The sequence below is a fragment of the Protopterus annectens genome, chromosome 3.part1 (genome assembly GCF_019279795.1).
Source record: "Protopterus annectens isolate FY-2018-M chromosome 3.part1, PAN1.0, whole genome shotgun sequence".
Taxonomy (NCBI): Eukaryota; Metazoa; Chordata; order Ceratodontiformes; family Protopteridae; genus Protopterus; species Protopterus annectens.
In genome coordinates this window covers 1381887522-1381906763 of record NC_056732.1, presented here as the reverse complement: position 1 = coordinate 1381906763, position 19242 = coordinate 1381887522, and the positions used below count along the sequence as shown (strand labels likewise).

The 19242-nt window shown below is 42.2% G+C and overlaps 1 protein-coding gene across 1 annotated transcript in view; it reads left to right on the top strand.

Moving 5' to 3' along the window:
• The window catches only part of TONSL (tonsoku like, DNA repair protein), a 1124870-nt gene that overhangs the window by 389509 nt on the left and 716119 nt on the right, over nt 1–19242 (top strand). Inside the window, exon 9 of the mRNA XM_044066303.1 lies at nt 2484–2636. Within this exon, the coding sequence (XP_043922238.1) occupies nt 2484–2636 (153 nt within the window). The remainder of the gene's footprint in view (nt 1–2483; nt 2637–19242) is intronic.

Genomic DNA, 19242 nt, shown 5'->3' with positions numbered 1-19242 from the left:
TTATTCTTTTAAATAAACGTTTGATGAAGTGATATAGACCCCTTGGCTGCTGCCGAGCTGCTTTGTGAATAATCCTTTGTAGGTGCTTTTCCAGTCATTAGATGTAGGACATTGCAGGGCCCACAGAATATCAAGAGAGCACATCAGTTGCATTTGCTTAGCCTAGCCCATCACGTTTCTTCAATTATTTATTTCTTAATTAATTAATTATTTGGCATTTATAGTCCAACTGGTTCAAAAGGACCCATTTGTAGCTAAGGCGCAGGAAGAAAAGCTCCAAGTACAGACATATGTAAAACAATTAACATTTATTATTTTGTGTATTAAGCCCGTCTCCAGTAGGAAATTTCCATTTCTACTATGAGGGTGTTTTTATAATGGATTTGTCATTTGGGTTTCCAATGAAGCTGACCTTTCCTAATTTAATTGACTATTGAATTTTATGTTTGGAAATATGTTGAATTTTCTGTTAACAGACACTGGGACTAATCCATTGACAATTTTGAACTGAAAAAATGTTATTTAGCAAGTCATTTTTGCTGGAAATAATTCAGAATTGCAAGATACTGTGTTTAGTCTTCTTTCATAGTGTTTTTCCTGGAGAACATATCTTTTATCTCATAGGAGGCAAATTTTCACCCACATCTTGGAGCTAAAGCCTTTAGATAGTCTGACATACCCCTTTTATTTAGTTTGCACTTGGTAATCTGAGATTTTTATTTTTGGGTCTAACAGGCAAATTCATATAGGATTGCTGGTTATGCAGGTTTTTATGTCTGATCGTATAAACCCATTTATAGAACTGTCACATTTTGTTCTATAAGAGAAGATGCTTGATAAGTCTTAGCAGTGTTTTTTGGGAAGCGTTGACCTGTGTTCAGTACACAGCTTCACTAAGCATAAATTGGAAATGTTTTTTCAAGGTTAGGAGTTCTGCCACAGTGCTTTTACAGGGTATGCTGGCTATGGCTTCCAGATAGTCTTTGGATTTCATGCTCTGTAGTCTGCCTTGTTATTCCGACTAAATTATGAAGACAAATGTAGTGAAAAATAATAGTGCATTTGTGTTAGAGACTGTCACATTCAGATGATCAAATCATTCTCGTCTTCTCAGTTTAAGCCCCCTGTCACCACCTTCTTTTTCAGGTTTATTTATTTATTTGTTTACTTGGTAAGGGGGGGCTGCCTGTTAACTCTTTCATCAAGCGGTAAAACATTCAGAATAGGCTCCTAAGTGTTTAATATCTGATTGTGTGCATTGCTGGGTAATGAATGCAGCTGCCTGCTTGTAATTGATTAGGTTACCTTTATGGCGTAGCCTAGCTTATTCCATTGGCTATAAGTTACTTGTGTGCCATTGTGTACTAAAAGAGTATATTCATGTTTGGCTATATTTAGTATGTGTAAGTAACTGGAATTTGGAACACACAGATCTAGTTCACTTATCTGCTTATCCTAAGCCGCATTACACAAAATTAGTAGACAAGCTAAAGTAACTGTATAGTGAGCACATGTCAGTCTGTGAGACACAGAAATAAAATGAGTTAAGTCAAAACTGGATGCTGAAGTCTATTAAATGCCAAAGAGGCTGATTTGTTTGGAGTTCTGTAATGTTGCTGAAATCAATGAAAATTATTGAAATCCTAGCTGAAACGGGCATTTCTGAGTTTAGGAGTTTTTTGGGGGTATCTGGTTAAAATTCGAAAGTCGCAGTGCCGAAACACAAACTGTCCACATCCTTCAGACCAGCAGTTAACCCCCAGATGACAGAGAAAGAAGCCTGAGCTGAAGAGTAACATGAGCAGCTGTAGAATAACCATGATGTTAACGTGCTGTGACATTCTGAGCGATACACTTTCTTTGTTTGTTATTAGCTGTGTTACTAGTGGAGAATAAGCTGTGATACTCAATCTTATAATGGAATCTGGTTGGGGATTCCTGTGCTTCTTTTTTTCATTGTACTTCAGCTTGATTGTCAACATTGAGATCTGATCAGCCACTCTCTAATGGCAGGGCTATGACCTTTTGATTGGGGGGGTACCCAATCTGTCACTCAACTGAAGGAGTATTTTCCTTGGCAATTACCAGAGGCAAGGGACTACCTTTTTGCAGGGACTGTAACCCAGTTATCTCACTAAACTATGACAACAAGAAAAATTATCTCCAGTTTTGTCAAGTAGTCATACAACTGTGCTTTTCTGCTTTTAATGTTAGCAAAAAGTGATGCACGTAAACTGAAGTAACAGCAAGTGGTCGAGCATTCAGAATAATGTTTGGTCTGCAACTTTCTTCCATTTATTCTTTCTTGCTGATCTGCCCATTTTGTACTCTGCTGTTAGCTAAATTTCAAATAACATTGGTACTGGCGTTTGCAAGTAGTCTGTTCCGGAATACCACTATGAATTATGTGAAGTAGATTTTTGTATCTCCTGATGGTAGCCTGTACTCTTTTTACATTTGTTTGTTTTTTTTTTTACAACTAGTTGAAGTGTGCAGAAACACTGAAGAGACCAGACCGAGAACTGGCTGTAATTTACGTTTCTCTGGCCACCACTTTTGGTGACTTAAAGGATTATAAACAAGCTGTGAGCCATTATGAGGAAGAACTACGTTTAAGAAAAGGGAATCCCACAGAGGTGAGCAGAAAATGGAAGTTTGTATTCATAAGTGTTAATCCCTGAATGTTTACTGTAGACAGACCTCTATTAGGTGATTCACTGTGAATGGTTCTAAAAAGCTTCTGCGTGCACGTGTAGTATACTGATAACTTCAGTCTTCCCATTCATAAGATGTTAATGGTGTTTTATGCAGTGCTCCTGGAAGCTTATCTTAAACTATCCACTGTTGGTTTGTGTCTTACTGTGCAACTGCATGATAGAAAATGTATTTTTATTTTTATGACTGATTTTCACTGCTTACTGGAAGAAAAGAATATATTGTAGAAGGCAAACTCTAGTCCAGCCCATGTAGCCTAGTCATCTGTAAATTCGGACAGACTGTCAACATTACTCTGCAGAGCTTATCTAAAGCCATCCAGTGCTGGGCTGTGCTTTATTGTGCAACTGCTTAGTAGGAGAAGATTTATTTCCATTTATATTTTATTTTTGACCTCTAATTCTTACTGTTATAACAAGGTGCAACTGCAAGCAATGTTCATAGGTAGATACTAGGCTATCGGCCCTAGGGCCTGTATAAGCCTAGCCAAATGGTGCCCTGGCTTTTGCCACCCAAGAAAATTATTTTCCTGTGCCCCTGTCAAGCAGAGCCACAGAAGTGATCCCCGGGGTGAATTTCCTATCTCCCATCCAGTCATCAAGATTATTCTTGAAGAGTGCTAATGAGGAGCTTTGTTTGATATAGATAGGTAGTTTGTTCCAGAGTATGGGAAGTCTCTGGGTCAGGAATCTATCCCTCCAGCATGTTCTGTTTGTTGTGGTGACAAGGTTTAGGTCCCTGGAGCGTGTAGCTCAGAGGGATTGGGATTTGTTTAAGTGGAGCATGTCCAACAGCTCTGGGTTTGACATAGCTTTGTATGTTAGGCAGAGATTGCCTCTGAGCAGGCGATATGCGACGGAGTAAAGCTGGAGTTTTTTGAGACGGTCTGTGTAAGGTATCTGTTTTTTGGCCAATAATCCTTTTTGTGAGGTATTTTTGCGGCCTTTCCAGTTGTTGTAGATGTCTTGTGAGGTACATACCAAAAGGGGCATTGTACTCTATAATTGGCTCAGAGGAGGAACAAAAGTGGGGTATAATTGGTTGAGTAGACTCTGAGACCAAATGGGTGGGAGCAGAGAATAATTTAGTCAGCACCGGCGACTTCACCCGTTCCACGTCATCGTCTGATAAGCTCCTGGTGGACCTTGAAGATAGGGATGGAGAGTGAGACTTGTGCAGAATTGGAGATCTGAATGTCAGAGAGCATTGAACAAGTGGAAATTCCTTAAGATTCCAAGAGCAGGATAAGTTATTTCTTACACTTATTTCACTGAACTGCACTTCTAAAACGCTTATAATTGTGATATACAGTTGATCTACTACATTTTGCACTATTATAAATCTTTTTTTTTATTATTTCACTGCATTTATGTACTGTTTTATACTGTTTTAACATTACTTAACCGTAAACTGCTTTTTCATACTGAGAGTTGTATTTTCTGTTTGTGAGTGCTGTATCCGAGCTTTTCTGTGCATTTTTGATAATTGTTTACAGTTAAAAGCATTCTCGAGTCTGCTCCTTGATCTGTTTAAAACTTTAATTTAGTGGCTACAGCTAGGAACTGTCATTTTTCCCATCTCACCCACCCTCCCTAGTGTTGTGTGTTGTTATACTTGGTGGCTTTGCAGTTGCCCGCCCATACTGTATATTTATTTATTTTTATTTATTTATATTTGTTGACCGGGAGTGTCCGACTGGACTTAGGTCCATTTTCAGCGGAGGCCCGGGGAGAAAAGCTCCACTGTTAAAATAAACAGACAGTAGTTACATTGGATTACATAGCGATTAACAATTTACATAGCAATTACTTACAACATATTTACAGATGAAGAACATAGTGCATCAGTAGACAACTAGAATCTTTATCTGTGAAGTACATAACAGACATTAACAAATGTTACAATAAGAAGTTCCTGCTGTATAATAAGTACTAGGCTTATAAGCATCTGCCTAACATACAAAGCTATGTCAAATCCAGAGCTGTTGGACATGCTCCACTCAAAGAAATCCCAATCCCTCTGAGCTACATGCTCTAGGGACCTAAACCTTGTCAACACATTAAACAGAACATGCCGGAGGGATAGATGCCTGTCCCAGAGACTTCCCATACTCTGGAATAAACTGCCTATCTATATCAAACAAAGCTCCTCATTAGCACTCTTCAAGAAAAATCTTGATGATTGGATGGGAAATAGGAAATTCATCCCAGGGATCACCTCTGTGGCTCTGCTCGACAGTGGCACAGGAAAATAATTTTCTTGGGTGGCAAAAGCCAGGGTACCTTTTTGGCTGGGCTTATATAGGCCCCAGGGCCGATAGCCTAGTACCTACCTATGAACCTTTCAACCTATGATGCTGGTCCTTCGGAGTCAGAGTGCTTGGTACTGCTTACTGTGGATCCATCAGTTCCGGCACCCCCTTTGGTGTTCACGGAGCCGACATCTGCTCCGACTCTCCTGGTGCTGTCCAGAGAATCTGGGAGCTGAGGTTCCCTGGGTGGCCTTGGGGTGGAATTCTCTGCCCCAAACTTCGGTGCCGAGCCTACCCCTCGGAGCATCAGCCCGGGTTAGCTTGGCTCCCACATTGGCCTCTGGTCCGATCTCATTGGTTCCGGTGCCTTCCTCTATCTCCTCTGAGCCGAGGGAGTCTTCAGAGTGGGCTGGATTCGCCTTTGAGCTGATGAGGAGTGCATTGTCTACCCATTCACCACCACAGAGGGATACTAGTACTTGTCCCCCTAAGGCATTGGCTACTGTCTCTGCACCACCCATTCCACAGGACAGCAGATATCCAGAGCCTCAGGTTCCCCCAGTGGGCGAACCCCTCTCCTCCGAGGCCTCCCCAGAATATCCTTCTGAGGAGCCACCTCGGAAGACAACTTGCAAGAGGAAGCAGGTAGACTCCCCAGATGAGTCCATCACTTCAGACACTGACCTTGTTGAGTTGAAAGGGTCCCCACGGTCGTCCTCTGATATCTCATTTGCAGATATTCTAGAGATCCTGAAACAGAGAGTCTGCTGGCAGGCCACCACCCCTTCTGATGAGGAATCAGTGTATCTGAAGGCTTTTGGGTCTCAACCTTCAGCCTCCTGGGTGTCTCCACCTTTCGATGAGCTAATGAACCTGGTCAGTTGAAAGGTGTGGGAGTCACCTGACACAATGAAACCAGTCTCTCGGAGGCCAAACAAATTCTTGTCAGCTCCTTCGGGAAAAGATTTCTTAACAAAGGGGGTACCCGTAGATGCTATGGTGGTGGCAGCAGCCACCAAGAAGGAACTTGCAGAGGCTTCCTCATCTGTTCACCCTCCGAATAAAGACTTTCGAATGATCGACAGATATGGGAAGCATGTATTTTCGTCAACGACATTCTCACTACAATCGCTGAACTACCTATCCCACTCTACAAGGCTACAAAGAGATCTCCTGAAAGAGCTAGGAGATACTCTACAAGGTACATTATCTGTGGGGGTGAATGAGAAGGTCTCCTCCCAGCTTTCTACTTTAAATTCCATTGTCAACTCCTCTATGAGGCTCATATCCTACACAGCAGATGGAGCAAGCAGGGCAGCGGGTTCCAGAGTTTCCCTTAGGAGACGCACCTGGATGCGTTTGTGCAATTTTGTGGAGCCCTTCAATTCTACTTTTACTAACTCCCCTTTTGATGGTTCCTCACTCTTTGGACCCAAAGTAAGACACTCTAACCCAGTGTGAGCAGGAAGGAAAAACTCTCTCTGCCGTTGGAGTACGCTTTTCTGTACCTTCAAGACCTTATTGTAAAGGCCGGAAGAGTGGAAAAATGTGGTTCAAAAGATCCCAGAAAATTTTCCAGAAAGCATGGGGTGATTCCTTCACAGGGGAAGAGGGAGAGGCAATAACAGTAGACACCGCCCCAGAGGCATAGGGGGCCCGCAAAACCAGGGTGACCGTGATTCCTTTTGCAGATGCCCTTATCCGCGCTCCTGAAAGGAGGCCCCACTGCTCTACTCTGGAGGCAGTCGGGGGACGTTTATCCATGTACCCAGAAGCCTGGCAAGCTATCACAAGAGACAAATGGGTACTAAAAATAATATCCAGAGGATACGCCATCCCATTTTCCAATCTTGTTCCACAGACCCCAACAATCCCAGATGTTCCACCCAATCTAAGGGAGCAACCATCTATAGAGATTCAAAAGCTGCTGCACAAACGAATCATCCAAGAAGTCCCCGCAGACCAAATAGGATTCGGAACTTGCTCAAGATTCTTTTTGGTGCCAAAAAGAACAGGGGACTGGAGGCTCATATTCGACCTAAGCAAATTAAACAAATCTGTCAACTAGTCAAAGTTTCGAATGGTGACACTGCAGTCTATACTTCCCTTTTTAGGGAAAGATCATTGAGATGCTTACTACCACATAGAAATGGACAGGACATCAGAAAGGTACTTGCGCTTCCGGCTGGGAGCCAGTCATTACCAGTTCAGAGCTCTGCCTTTTGGTCTCACTACAACCCACAGAGTGTTCATCAAATGCATGTCAGTAGTCATGGCTTACCTGAAGCGTCTAGGATTCTGAGTGTTTCCCTGTCTAGACTACTGGCTCCTATCTGCCACCACCAAGGATCTACTCCAACAAGCCAGGTATTTAACTTTGTACATTTGCAATCAGCTGGATATTGCAGTCAACTTTCAGATATCTGCCTTGTTGTCCTGTCAACATATTACATTTATAGGTGCAGATCTAGACACTTCCTCTATGGTAGCATGTCTTCCAACAGAAAGAGTTGTAGCACTCAGACAGCAGATACTTCACCTCCTCCCAAAGACGAAAGTGAAAGCAAAGATGTAGGAACAATGGCTTCCACGATTACACTGGTCTCTCTTGCCAGAATGCACATGAGGCTCCTTCAATTGCTGTTTTCCCAGTGGTCACTTCAAGAGCTTCCAGTGTCTCACCACATCAGAATAATGCAATCATGCAAGAACGACTTAAGATAGTGTCTACACTCCACTCCTATGACCATAGGGAGACCCTTTGTTCCAAATCAACCCGTAGCTATGTGACCACGGACGCTTCCCAGATAGGGGGGGGGAGCATTATCTGGGAAGAACAGTCCAAGGTACATGGCAAGAACACACGAGGCTCACTTGCACATAAATGTCCTAGAGAGCAGAAGTCCTCAAAAGGATGGAGGAAAAAGCTAAATCTATGCAAAGTGTTAAAGATTTCCTACAAGTACAGTCTCCGAGATTTAGTAGGCATTGGCCTTCAAAGAACTGGTCCTTTCCAGTCCCTTCCAGGCCTTCTCAGTCCAATCCCAGGAAGAGCAGACCACCTAGGCTACAGTCTCGGGCTACACACAGACCTAAGCAGTGAGGCACTCCCACTTCCAAAGCAGGGAGTAGTAAGCCACCCCCCTATGGAAAATGGCACAATGACTTAACCTTAACCCTTCCAAGCCCTGCTCAACTACTTGCTCCCTTAGGAGGAAAGCTCGCCCTGCATGCAAAAAACTGGGAACTCGTTACCCAGAACAAATGGGTTTTGAACATAGTTTCCCAAGGATACAGATTCCACTTCCACTCAGTACCAACCCCAAACGGTTGGCCAGACCTACCCCCAAATCAGTGGGTGGAGGCCCAACAGCAGGTTCTCTCTCTTCTCAGTATCAGGGCTATTCAACCTGTCCCAGCAGAACAAAGGGGACAAGGTTTTTATTCAAGACTTTTTCTGGTATCCAGAAAAGACAACTCCTGGCGTCCTATCCTGGACCTTTGTATTCTCAACACCTTTCTGGTAGTTCCAAAATTCAAAATGCTAACTCTTCAACAGCTTCTTCCTGTGCTACCCAATGATGCCTGGCTGGCAACCCTAGACTTAAAGGAAGCTTACCTGCACATCCCAATAAGGGAATATTGCAGGAAATACCTACATTTCAGGGCAGGCTCCATGCACTAACAGTTCTCTGCACTTCCCTTTGGCTTATCTACTGCGCCCAGGGTATTCACAAAGTGTCTAGCTCCAGCCATTGCATTTTGCAGGCAGAGAAATATTCAGATTTACCCATACTTGGAGGATTGTCTGATTCAGGCAGAAAGCCAGGACTTGCTATTACAACACCTGGCATTCATAAAGAAACTTCTAACCTCACTGGGGTACACCATCAACGAAAAGAAATATCACCTAGTACCCTTCCAACTGATTGTATTCCTGGGAGCAAGCTTGAACACAATTTCCCAGATGGCATTCCTCACTCCGGAGAAACAAGTTTATTTGACAACCTACTTCAAACTATTGGCCACAAAACCCCAGCTATCTGCAAGGAAAATACTGCAAGCCCTGGGGTTCATGGCCTCTTGCATTCTACTAATTCCATATGCAAGACTGCATATGAGAAAACTCCAATGGTATCTAAAAAGCCTATGGTGTCAACATTCTCAGGACCTGGAAACAATTATTTCTATTATTCTTTGTATGAAGACAGAGTTCCTTTGGTGGGCAGAGGCCTGCTACCACAACAAGGGGCTCCCTTTCACTCTACCCCCTGCCGCCCAAACCCTGACAACAGACGCATCAGACTATGCATGGGGGGGGGCTCACAAGGCAGGGCAGTGCATTCAGGCCAAATGGAACCCGAGACAGATGGACCTGCATGTCAATCAAAAAGAAATGTTAGTTGTACAGAATGCTCTGACAACCTTCAAAGACCGTATTCTTCCAGGACAACCATTGGTAGAGACAGACAACACCACAGTTATGTGGTACATAAACAAGCAGGGGGGAACCCACTCATACCCTCTCTGCAGACTAGCCATGGCTCTGTGGAACACAGCCTTGAGCTACGAAGTACACCTACAAGCTCAATTCCTGCCAGGCAAACTAAATTCACTGGCAGACGACTTAAGTAGAAATCTCATGGACCCACACGAATGGAAACTTGAACCCAAAATATTCAACCTCTTGAGGAACAAATGGCGGACTCCAGAGGTAGACTTGTTTGCCTCCCCTCAGAACTACCAATTGAACAAATTTTGCACAAGAACTTCCTACAGTCAAGCTTGGAAAGTGGATGCCCTGTCCTTTACCTGGGAAAGCCTCTCGGTTTATGCCTTTCCCCCTCTGCCTCTCCTCTTGAAGGTTCTACTAAAGATCAAACAGGACAAGCCAAGGACAATACTGATTGCTGCAGACTGGCCACACCAGCACTGGTACCCCCTCTTGTGCAGTATGACACTGCTGCAAAAATGGCACCTGCCTCAGACCCCTTCCCTGCTGTCCCAGCAGGTGGGCCAGATTCTGCACCCTTAGCTTCAAACCCTGAACCTTGCAGCCTGGCTGATTCCTTGAGCTCTCCTCTAGCATCCCTCAGTAAGCAGGTGCTGGATGTCATTATGGAGGCTAGGAGGCCTAGTACTAGAAAATCCTATGCTGAAAAATGCAAAAGATACTGTTCTTGGAGCCAGGCTCAGGGGATGGGCAGAACGGTGCCCAGCTTACCTCATATTCTACAGTACTTAACAGAAATGCTCCACAAGGGCCTGTCCTTTTCGTCAATTAATATTCATGCCTCTGTCATTTCTGCACATTATAATACTGAGCCCCCCTCTTCTCTCACCCCTTGCTAAAACAATTCCTTAGAGGGGCCAAAAATTTAGGATCCCCCAGGAGAGTTCCCACTCCAGCCTGGACCTTAACTTTGTATTGGAAAAGCTCACACACTTTGAGCCAGCTGCAGCAGCAGAGTTGAAATTCCTTTCTTGGAAAACAGCCTTCCTTCTAGCCATCACTTCAGCAAGAAGAGTGCCTGAATTACAGGTCCTCATGGCAGTGGAACCCTTCATTATCTTCCATGCGGACAGGGTTTCCTTCAGGGCTAATCCTTCCTTTATGCCCAAGGTGGTGTCTAGTGTGGCCCTAAGTCAGTCCATTCATTTGCCTACTTTTTTCCGTAATCCACAAAACAAAGGTGAACGAATACTGCACTCTCTGGACGTGCACAGAAAACTTGGATCTTATTTGGACAGGACTAAGCCTGTCAGAAAAACTGAACAGCTGCTAGTTGGCTTTGCTGCAGGGGTAGAGGGGAAGACCATTTCAAAGCAAACCATTTCCAAATGGCTAGCCCATTGCATTCATTTCTGCTACAAGCACCATGGAAAACCCTACCGCACAGGGGATAAGATCACATTCCACCAGGGCTGCATTTACCTCTATGGCTTTTCTCCGAGAAGTCCCTACCAGGGACATCGTAGAAGCTGCTACCTGGAGCTCTGTACATACCTTCACCAAGCATTACTACATGCCTATCTTTTCTAAATCCAGAGTTGGATTTGCCACTGCAGTCTTGCAGGTCTTAATAGCTGGCCCTAATGCTGTTTAACTTCCTCCTCCCTTCCTTAGCTTTGGGAATCAACCCAAATGTGATGACTGCAACAGTGAAACACAAAGAACATAGTACAGTTGTGTACACTTCCCATAAATGTAGATGTTAGAGTGTATTCATTGTTGCAGTCCTGGTTACCCTCCCTCCAGCCCCCTGACTTCCATTGGCTCTACGTTTCCTTCTTGTTTGGTATATTTATTTTTTCTGTTGTATTTGCTTTGTTGATGGGGGTGTACTATACCATATAATTGCTTCCTGTTGTGAGGGCAGCTGACATCTGGAGCAAGAAAAACTGATATAATGGCGTCAGCTGCATGTTTTATACCCCTGACAACCTGATGTCATGGAGGAAGAGACAGCATCCGATGCAGAAATCCAAAGACTCTGGTATTTATACCGGCTAAGGGCTACCTGCAGGCAGATAACACAAATGTGATGACTGCAGCAGTGAATAAACTCGAACATCTACATTTATGGTAAGTGTACACAACTGTACTTCTAAAACCGAATTTTTATTATATATGCATATATTTTTAAAGCAAAAATGTCATTGCCTAGAATCATCTCGGAGGCTCCTCAGAGCCATTAAGCATTATCGTCACTCTGTCTCCGTTACCATAGCAACCCGGGAGCATCTGTTTCTGTTAGTGTGTCTGTGTACTGCATACCAGAGGCTCACAATGCACATGAAGCAAAGCTTCACTTCACTGCAACTTCAAGCCTAAATTCCCACCCTTTCAGCGAGGCAGCAGCCAGGAAAAGAAGAGAGAGCAAACAGATAAAAAAAAAAAAAAACTCCCAACAAGCCGCCACAACAAGAGACAACACACTCTTCCAGCCCTCCACCTCTCACTCAGCAGACATGCAAACAAACCATTCTCTGCCAAATATCCCAAATCACAGTTCTGTCCACCCCCTTCCCCTGGATCCAGGCTAAAACACTAAATGTTTCTTCCTAATACACAAGCATCAGTAAACCTTGAGCACAAGCTGCAACCCACAGCTTCCCGGAGACAAAAACGGCAACATATAACAGCTGCCAGACACAGCTGCATCCTCATACTCAATGTCAAGCTTAATCAAACAGAACACGAAGCTATGATACCTGCCATAATTGATATTAACTATATTTACACAGAATAATGATGACATTTGTACTAAGAGCTTGCTACTATTATTTAACCTGAATATACATGACATTTCTAAGTCATACTTTAACTGAAGAAGGCATTAGTCTCTATGACAGCATTTTTTTTTCAAAACACTCTACTGCTGGTATATATGATGTTAATTTGTTACATTTGAATCTGAAATCTGATGAATGGTACCTTGTTGAATTAATTAATTTCAGCATCTGGATGAGAATTCCTGGAGTTGTTCATATTCAGTGACTCATTAATCTCTGAGTTATTTGACAGAAACATTTTTGGTTATCACCACCAAAATTTATATTTATGTAGTTTATCTATAGATTTCTGATGTTTTAAACTTGAAAGTAGTAACATTTTCCTATATTGCTATACTAGTTTATGGAGCTCTCAAAATACACTGCTCTCTGGGGGCATGACCAAGATGAGCACAGAGTAGCAGCTTTTCTTATCAGCTCTGCCTTTACAGAACTTTATTGACAGGAAATATTGATATAAACTTCCCTAATAATAGTTTTTTTATTTTAATTAATTCTTTAAAATATATATTAGGGTAGTATATAAAAAAATTCAATTAGATTTTAAGTTTTCTTGTCAAAGTTACACTTGGAAGTACTACAGTAAAAGAACAGGATGAGCTTCACTAAATCTTCTCATCAAGAGACAACTATAAAAAAAAGAACTACAGTCATTACTAACTACTATTCTGGAACCAAGTGTCATGATAGACAAAATGGATTTAAAAATTGACAATTTCAAAGAAAAGTGTTCTCACCAAATGGACATTCTACATGAAGATTTATTGCAACAGAGGAAGCAGATTTCAGGAATGGAAACTGCATTAAGTGATATGGATAACAGAATTCAGGAGAGTGAACACAATGTTGAGTTCCTGTTAAAGCAAAATTCTCTTTTTCAGACAAAGGTTGATGACCTTGAGAACAGGTCCCGTAGGAATAATGTGAGAATTTTTGGCTTACCGGATAACATAGAGGGGAAATAATATGGAAAATTTTTTATTTTCCTGGTTGCCTGAAGTACTTGAACTGCCGGAGGCTCTTTTATATGGTATTGAAAGAGCCCATAGATCAATGGTGACATCTAAAAACACCAAGAGTAATTATACTAAATCTGTTATTGTAAAGTTCCTATCAGCCCATGATAAGGAAATGGTACTAAAGACTGCGTGGGCAAAATCCCCAATCAAACTGAAGGACAATATTATACGCTTTGATAATGACTATACTTCTTCAGTATTATCAAAAAGGAAAAAGAATAAAATAAAAACCCATTTGCTTTTTCCTGCAAGACTGAACATATTTTATCAAGATGGTTTTAAAATTTTTGACCTAGACAATGCAATAACTTATATAAAATCTAATACCATACTGGAAAAAGTAGATGACATGGAGTGGGCCCGTCCTAGTCTTAAAAGGAATGCTGAGAACAACACTTGGAAAACATTTGACCCTAAAAAAAAAAAATTAAAAGATGAATCATAACAAGTACATATTTGCACTTGATTCACTCAGTTGGGGAAATGAAACCGGACATCCAGGTGAGCTTTTGGTATTATATTTAATATAATGTAAATTGGTTAACTAAATAGTTGTCTATTTTGTTTTGTAGAATAGTCGTTTGTTGGGATTTTTTTTTTTCATTTGTACTATTTGTTTATGATTAATTATCTTAATGTTTATTGGTTTGATTCCCATGGATGCAGTGATTCTCCTGTCTCTGATATCTATGCTTCCGGATGTCTTGTAGTGGTGCTTATCATTAGGGGGCGCATTTATCTTGATTTTGGTTCTTATAGTGGTTGGAAAACTTTTATTTAGTTATAATTGCTGTATTTGTATTTTAGTTGATTTATGGTTAATTGTTTGATAAAGGAATCTTGTATGATGGCCTGATGTATAGTTGCAGAATTGCTGTGCTAGTGATGGTACTTCTGACCCGGGATGTGAGTGGCAGTGTGGCTAGAGTAATGGTAAGGCTTTGTTGTCGTTTCCGAGTTGTTGGTGTATTTATTTGGAGGCCCTGGTTTGGTGCTCTAGCATTGTAGAGACATGTGTGGTGGTGTTTGTGTTAATTGTATGTTTTGGTGCCTGTGTGCTTTGGTCGGAGATTAACTGGAGAATCTGGTTGATAGTGTGGTGAAGCTTTGCTTGATAGCTGTCATTGCTTCGTGTTGTGTATGCAAAGTTTTTTTTTTTTTTCCCTTTCTCATCTCTCTCTGTATAGATGGAGTTTCGAGACATTGCCTTGTATGTAGTTAAGTAATGTTTTACTTACTATTTCCCGCCGGAACTTTGAAAGCTTTATCTTCATGATGAGCTCGAGACTGTGGTATCCATCACGGCTGGAAAGCTCGGAGCCTTCTCAAAACGTCATCATGAAGGCGTTGGAAGTGAATTGATCTTCTGATCCTCACCGGGAAGCTACTGAATCAAATTTGTTTCCTCATACAGCATACAGAAAGAAGATATAACTAGATTACTACTTTCAACTTATTGTAAGACATTATATGCAATAATCTCTTAAATAAACAGGGATTATACTACGCATGTAGCCTAAATACTTTTTCTGATCATCATAGGTATTCTTGAGCCTTGTGTATTTATATACGAATAGTATTCTCATAAATTATTTGCTTTATGTATGACAAGGGTGCTGATATCTTGAAGAGAAATACTAGTTGTGATTTGTGCATTTTTGGAAGATTTAATAATGCTACAAGCTGTTTATATACTTGTGTTACATGTACATTTTTTATAACCATTGACTTGCTGAGAAAATCTTCATGAAGCAATTATCAAAATGTTAAATGTATAGATGTATATAATAGGTTATCTCAGTTATTTTATGAATGCATTTGTGTAATAGGCTGATAGGGATGTACCACATAGGCAGCAATAATATTGCAAGGACAGGTGCATTAAAAATAGTTATTTCTGTTTATCATTAGAAAATGTGAAATTTTCATCTTTTGTTTTGTTAATGAAATAGCTTTTCAAAATTCAAAGAAAGTATAAGCTATAACTGAATAATAAAATGCTCGTTATATTTAAATAAGGCTTTTATATAGTATACAGGAGCTATTTAAGCATCTTGGTTCTTTGAACTAATGTGACCTTTTCACTAGTTTTCAGTATGGTGATGGACCCTTTGAGGTAACTCAAATTAATGCAATGAATGGAAGATCAGACTTTTAAGGTTTATTAGTCACTCTTCTATGAGAGACTGCACCGGGGTGTTTGGTTATAAGAAAACTAGCAGGATGTTGTTGGTTTTTACTTCTTGATGAATAATCACTATATTTGGTTTCTGGCAAATAAATGCAGTGTTCATTTCTTTCAGAACAATCAGTATGTTAGTTGATTGTTAGTAAAATCACTTTTATTAGCATCTTATTTATTAGCTGCCAATGTTAGTGGTTATTGAAGGCCCTTAGATGATTAATTTACAATTATGTTCCATTTAGCTGATCACCTATGGCAGTACTATATATCACACTTCAGCCTTTATTAGCCATATTTCGGTAATAAAATAATGCCATAGTCTCTTTTTAAGGTTCATATTGAATGTGATTACTTTAAAACAGAAGAGTGAACTAATAGATCATAGTAGTTCTTAATAACCTACTAACTAATGTAAGAAAATTCTGTACTTTATTCCTAAGATGTAGCTGTCATCAATTTACTAATTGACGCAACATTATATCTATATATTTGGTTCATACAAAAAATTGTTTGTTATTGATGAGAAGCCTTGTTTTTATAGTTATGACTATAGACATTTAGTCAGGTGCGGATTCAATGCTGCTTTTGATAGGAGGTCGATTTGAGTGACTGATGTCATTCGAGTTAGAGTTTTAAACTCCAGAGGGGTTCGGGTTGGTTATTTTGTTTCATGTTTATGTTATAAATATTTTCTAATAACTTTTCAGATGTTCATATCTTATGTAGTAGGAAACGACCTTAATTTTAAGAATATGATACTCTTACACTATGTTTGTTCTAATGATCATAATAGTATTCCTATTAGATATTATTGTGTATTTCGTAGATCAGTATGTTTATATTTACATCATTTAATTTTCAATGACTACACTAAAAGGTACATCAGTTAACATTAATGGTTTAAATAATCCTAATAAAAGGAGGAATTTAACTAGATATCTTAAGTTACATAACTCCCAGTTAGTATTTTTACAAGAAACTCACTTAATAACAGAGGATATATTCAGACTTGAATCTAAAACATATAAGATTTTAGTAAGTTCTGAACATACTAAGAAAAAGAGAGGAGTAACTATCCTATGGAACAGCATAATGCCTTTTCCTAAAGTAATAGATACATATAAGGATAATAAAGGAATGTTTTGTGCAGTCACCATAGAAATAAACAATAAAATTTTCACATTGATTAACATATATTAGATCCCAGGGATAGGGATAAACACAGTGAAACAACATCTAGATCAAATTGTACTAGTCTCTAAAGGGAACATTATTTTGGCAGGAGATTTCAATTATATTCTAGATTACAAAGACACTAGTACTAATGGGAAGAGAAAATATCTACATCTAAATTATTAAAAACTTTTCAGATACTTATTTTTGAAGGATATAAATTATTTTGCAGATACTACTTTGTTTTACACCTTTTTTTCTCATAGACATAACTCATACTCGAGGATAGATAGAGTTTTTATTTCTTATAATTTAACATATTCCTTAAACAATTGTTCCAATGGAACAGTTGCTGCTGCGGACTCCTCTGACCCCCCCAGAGGATGTCCACCATAGCTTGCTCGTCTAAGGAGGCATTGACTCCCGAGTCTCTCTCAGAAGACGCTACGGACTTGGAGGAAGGGAAGGCTCCCCACGGTCACCCCCGGATGTCTCATTTTGGAACATCATGCCAAAATGCTCGCATAAGGGGGGTGGTCTGCCCCAAGTCTTCCTCGGACGAGTCCGTGTTCTGTGGAGAGCATTTGAAGCGGGCCCGTCCTACCTCTTGGGTGTCCCCTCCTGCCTGACCCCCTGGTTGGACCTCATTACCACCAGGGCGTGGAAGGGCTCGGACACCGATGGAGCCAATTCCTAAGAGGCCCGATGGGATGCCTTAGCCACCGTCCGACCATTGCCCATTATGGGTAAGGGGCCTCCGGTAGATGCTAATGTTGGCGGCATTACCAAGAGGAACTGGCGTCAGGAGAGTCCCTCAGTCCATCCCCCGAGCAAGGAGTCTCGGATGATGGACCCGCAGGAAGCGGATAGTGTTTTGGATTCCAGCGACCTTCACCGGTAAGGCGGCGCGGCTGAACTTAACTTTAACTTTGTCATTAGGATGCAGCGGGATCGATTACGGGTATGCTGCTGCATCTCCCAAGTCCATATTCGGAGGAGGACTTGGGGTTTCTGCACTCCACCCGTATGTGGCTTCACTCTAAGGTCAGTTACTAATATCACACTCTATGCTTGGCTACTCTCCTTTCCACAGGCGCCGCCTGCAGCGAGGATTGAGCCCTAGTCACTGGGCGTCAGGCCTGGCTCCGTGTCCTTTGACCACGATTTTTTCTGAGCCCTTCAAGCGTCATTCTGCGAGCGCCCTTTGATGGTTCTGCTCTCTTTGGCAAAACCCGTTTGCGGCGAGGCGTTGACAAGCGAGAAGGACGGGGAAGCACAGCTGTCTACCCGTCGGAATCCGCTTCTGCTGCACCCCAGAGGCCCTACTCTAGGAACCAAAAGGGTCAGAAGAAGATGTGGTTCCGAATGCAGCAGCAGTCCCAGCCTGCTCCGGACGCCAGTCCTTCCGTGGCAGCAGGAGGACAGGAGGGCGCCGCCCTAGAGGCAGGGCTCCCAGAAGCGGGTCCCGGGACCTTCTCTGATACAGGCCCGGCCAGCGGCATGACCTGAGGGTTGCCGACTAACTCCACTCTGGAGGCATTGGGAGGCGTTCCAGAGGGGCACCTAGCGGCATTGGAGTCGCATAACATCAGACGCTGGGTTCTCAAATCATATCCCAGAGGATATGGCATCCACTTTCCTGTACACCTTCCAGAAGTTGAAGTCCCTCCCTTTACGTCCCACCGGAATTCAGCAGGAGGCCCGGCTTGGCAGCGAAATTGGCCATCTGCTAAGAAAGAGCCATCCAAGCCCGGACCTCCCCAGACCATTGGTCGGATCCACAGGGTTCTACTCCAGAGTTCTTTTTTGAAGTGCCAAAAGAGAGCGGGGAACTAAGACCAACCCTAGATCTCTCTCTCTTCATTCTTGCCGTCCCCAAAGAAACATCCCGAATGGTCACTCTGCAATCTATTCCCCCCCTTCTGGGAGAAAATCACTGGATGTGCTTTCGATAGACCTCAAGGCCAGCGATACTACCACATCCTGATGGACAGGCGCTCCAGGAGGTTCCTCCGCTTCGGCTGGGAGCCAGTCACTACCAGTTCGGGTCCTTCCTTTGGTCTCACCACAGCCCCAGGGTGTTCACCAAAGTATTAGCAGTGGTAACGGCCCACCTGAGGCTTCAGGGTGCAGGTGTTTCCCTACCTGGGCTGACTGGCTCCTTACCACCCAACAAGGCATCTACTTTTATTGGCTGAGACTCCTTCCTCCATCTTGCTCCTCTTCTGGGCATCACAATAAATACAAAGGAAATCCAACCTGGCGCCCACACAGCTCTTAGATTTTATAGGGGCCAGGCTAGACCTAAGGAGTTCTGAGCCTTCCTCACTCGGACAGAATTGAAATCTGCAGCTCAGGTGTGGGCCATTCTCCACTCAAGTTCTGTTCGGGCGGAGTTGGTCCTGAGGCTCTAGGGTCCATGGCATCTGCTATAGCACTTCTTCCTCTTGCCAGGCTCAATATCGCATTCTACAGTGGGCGCTCTTAGTACAGTGGTCATACCTTGCTCTCCCCATGCATCATCCCATTGCGATCAGCAAGGCTTTGCAATGTCCCTCTTGTGGTGGCTTCCTCCCGGATCTCCACAGGGGCCGCCCATTTGT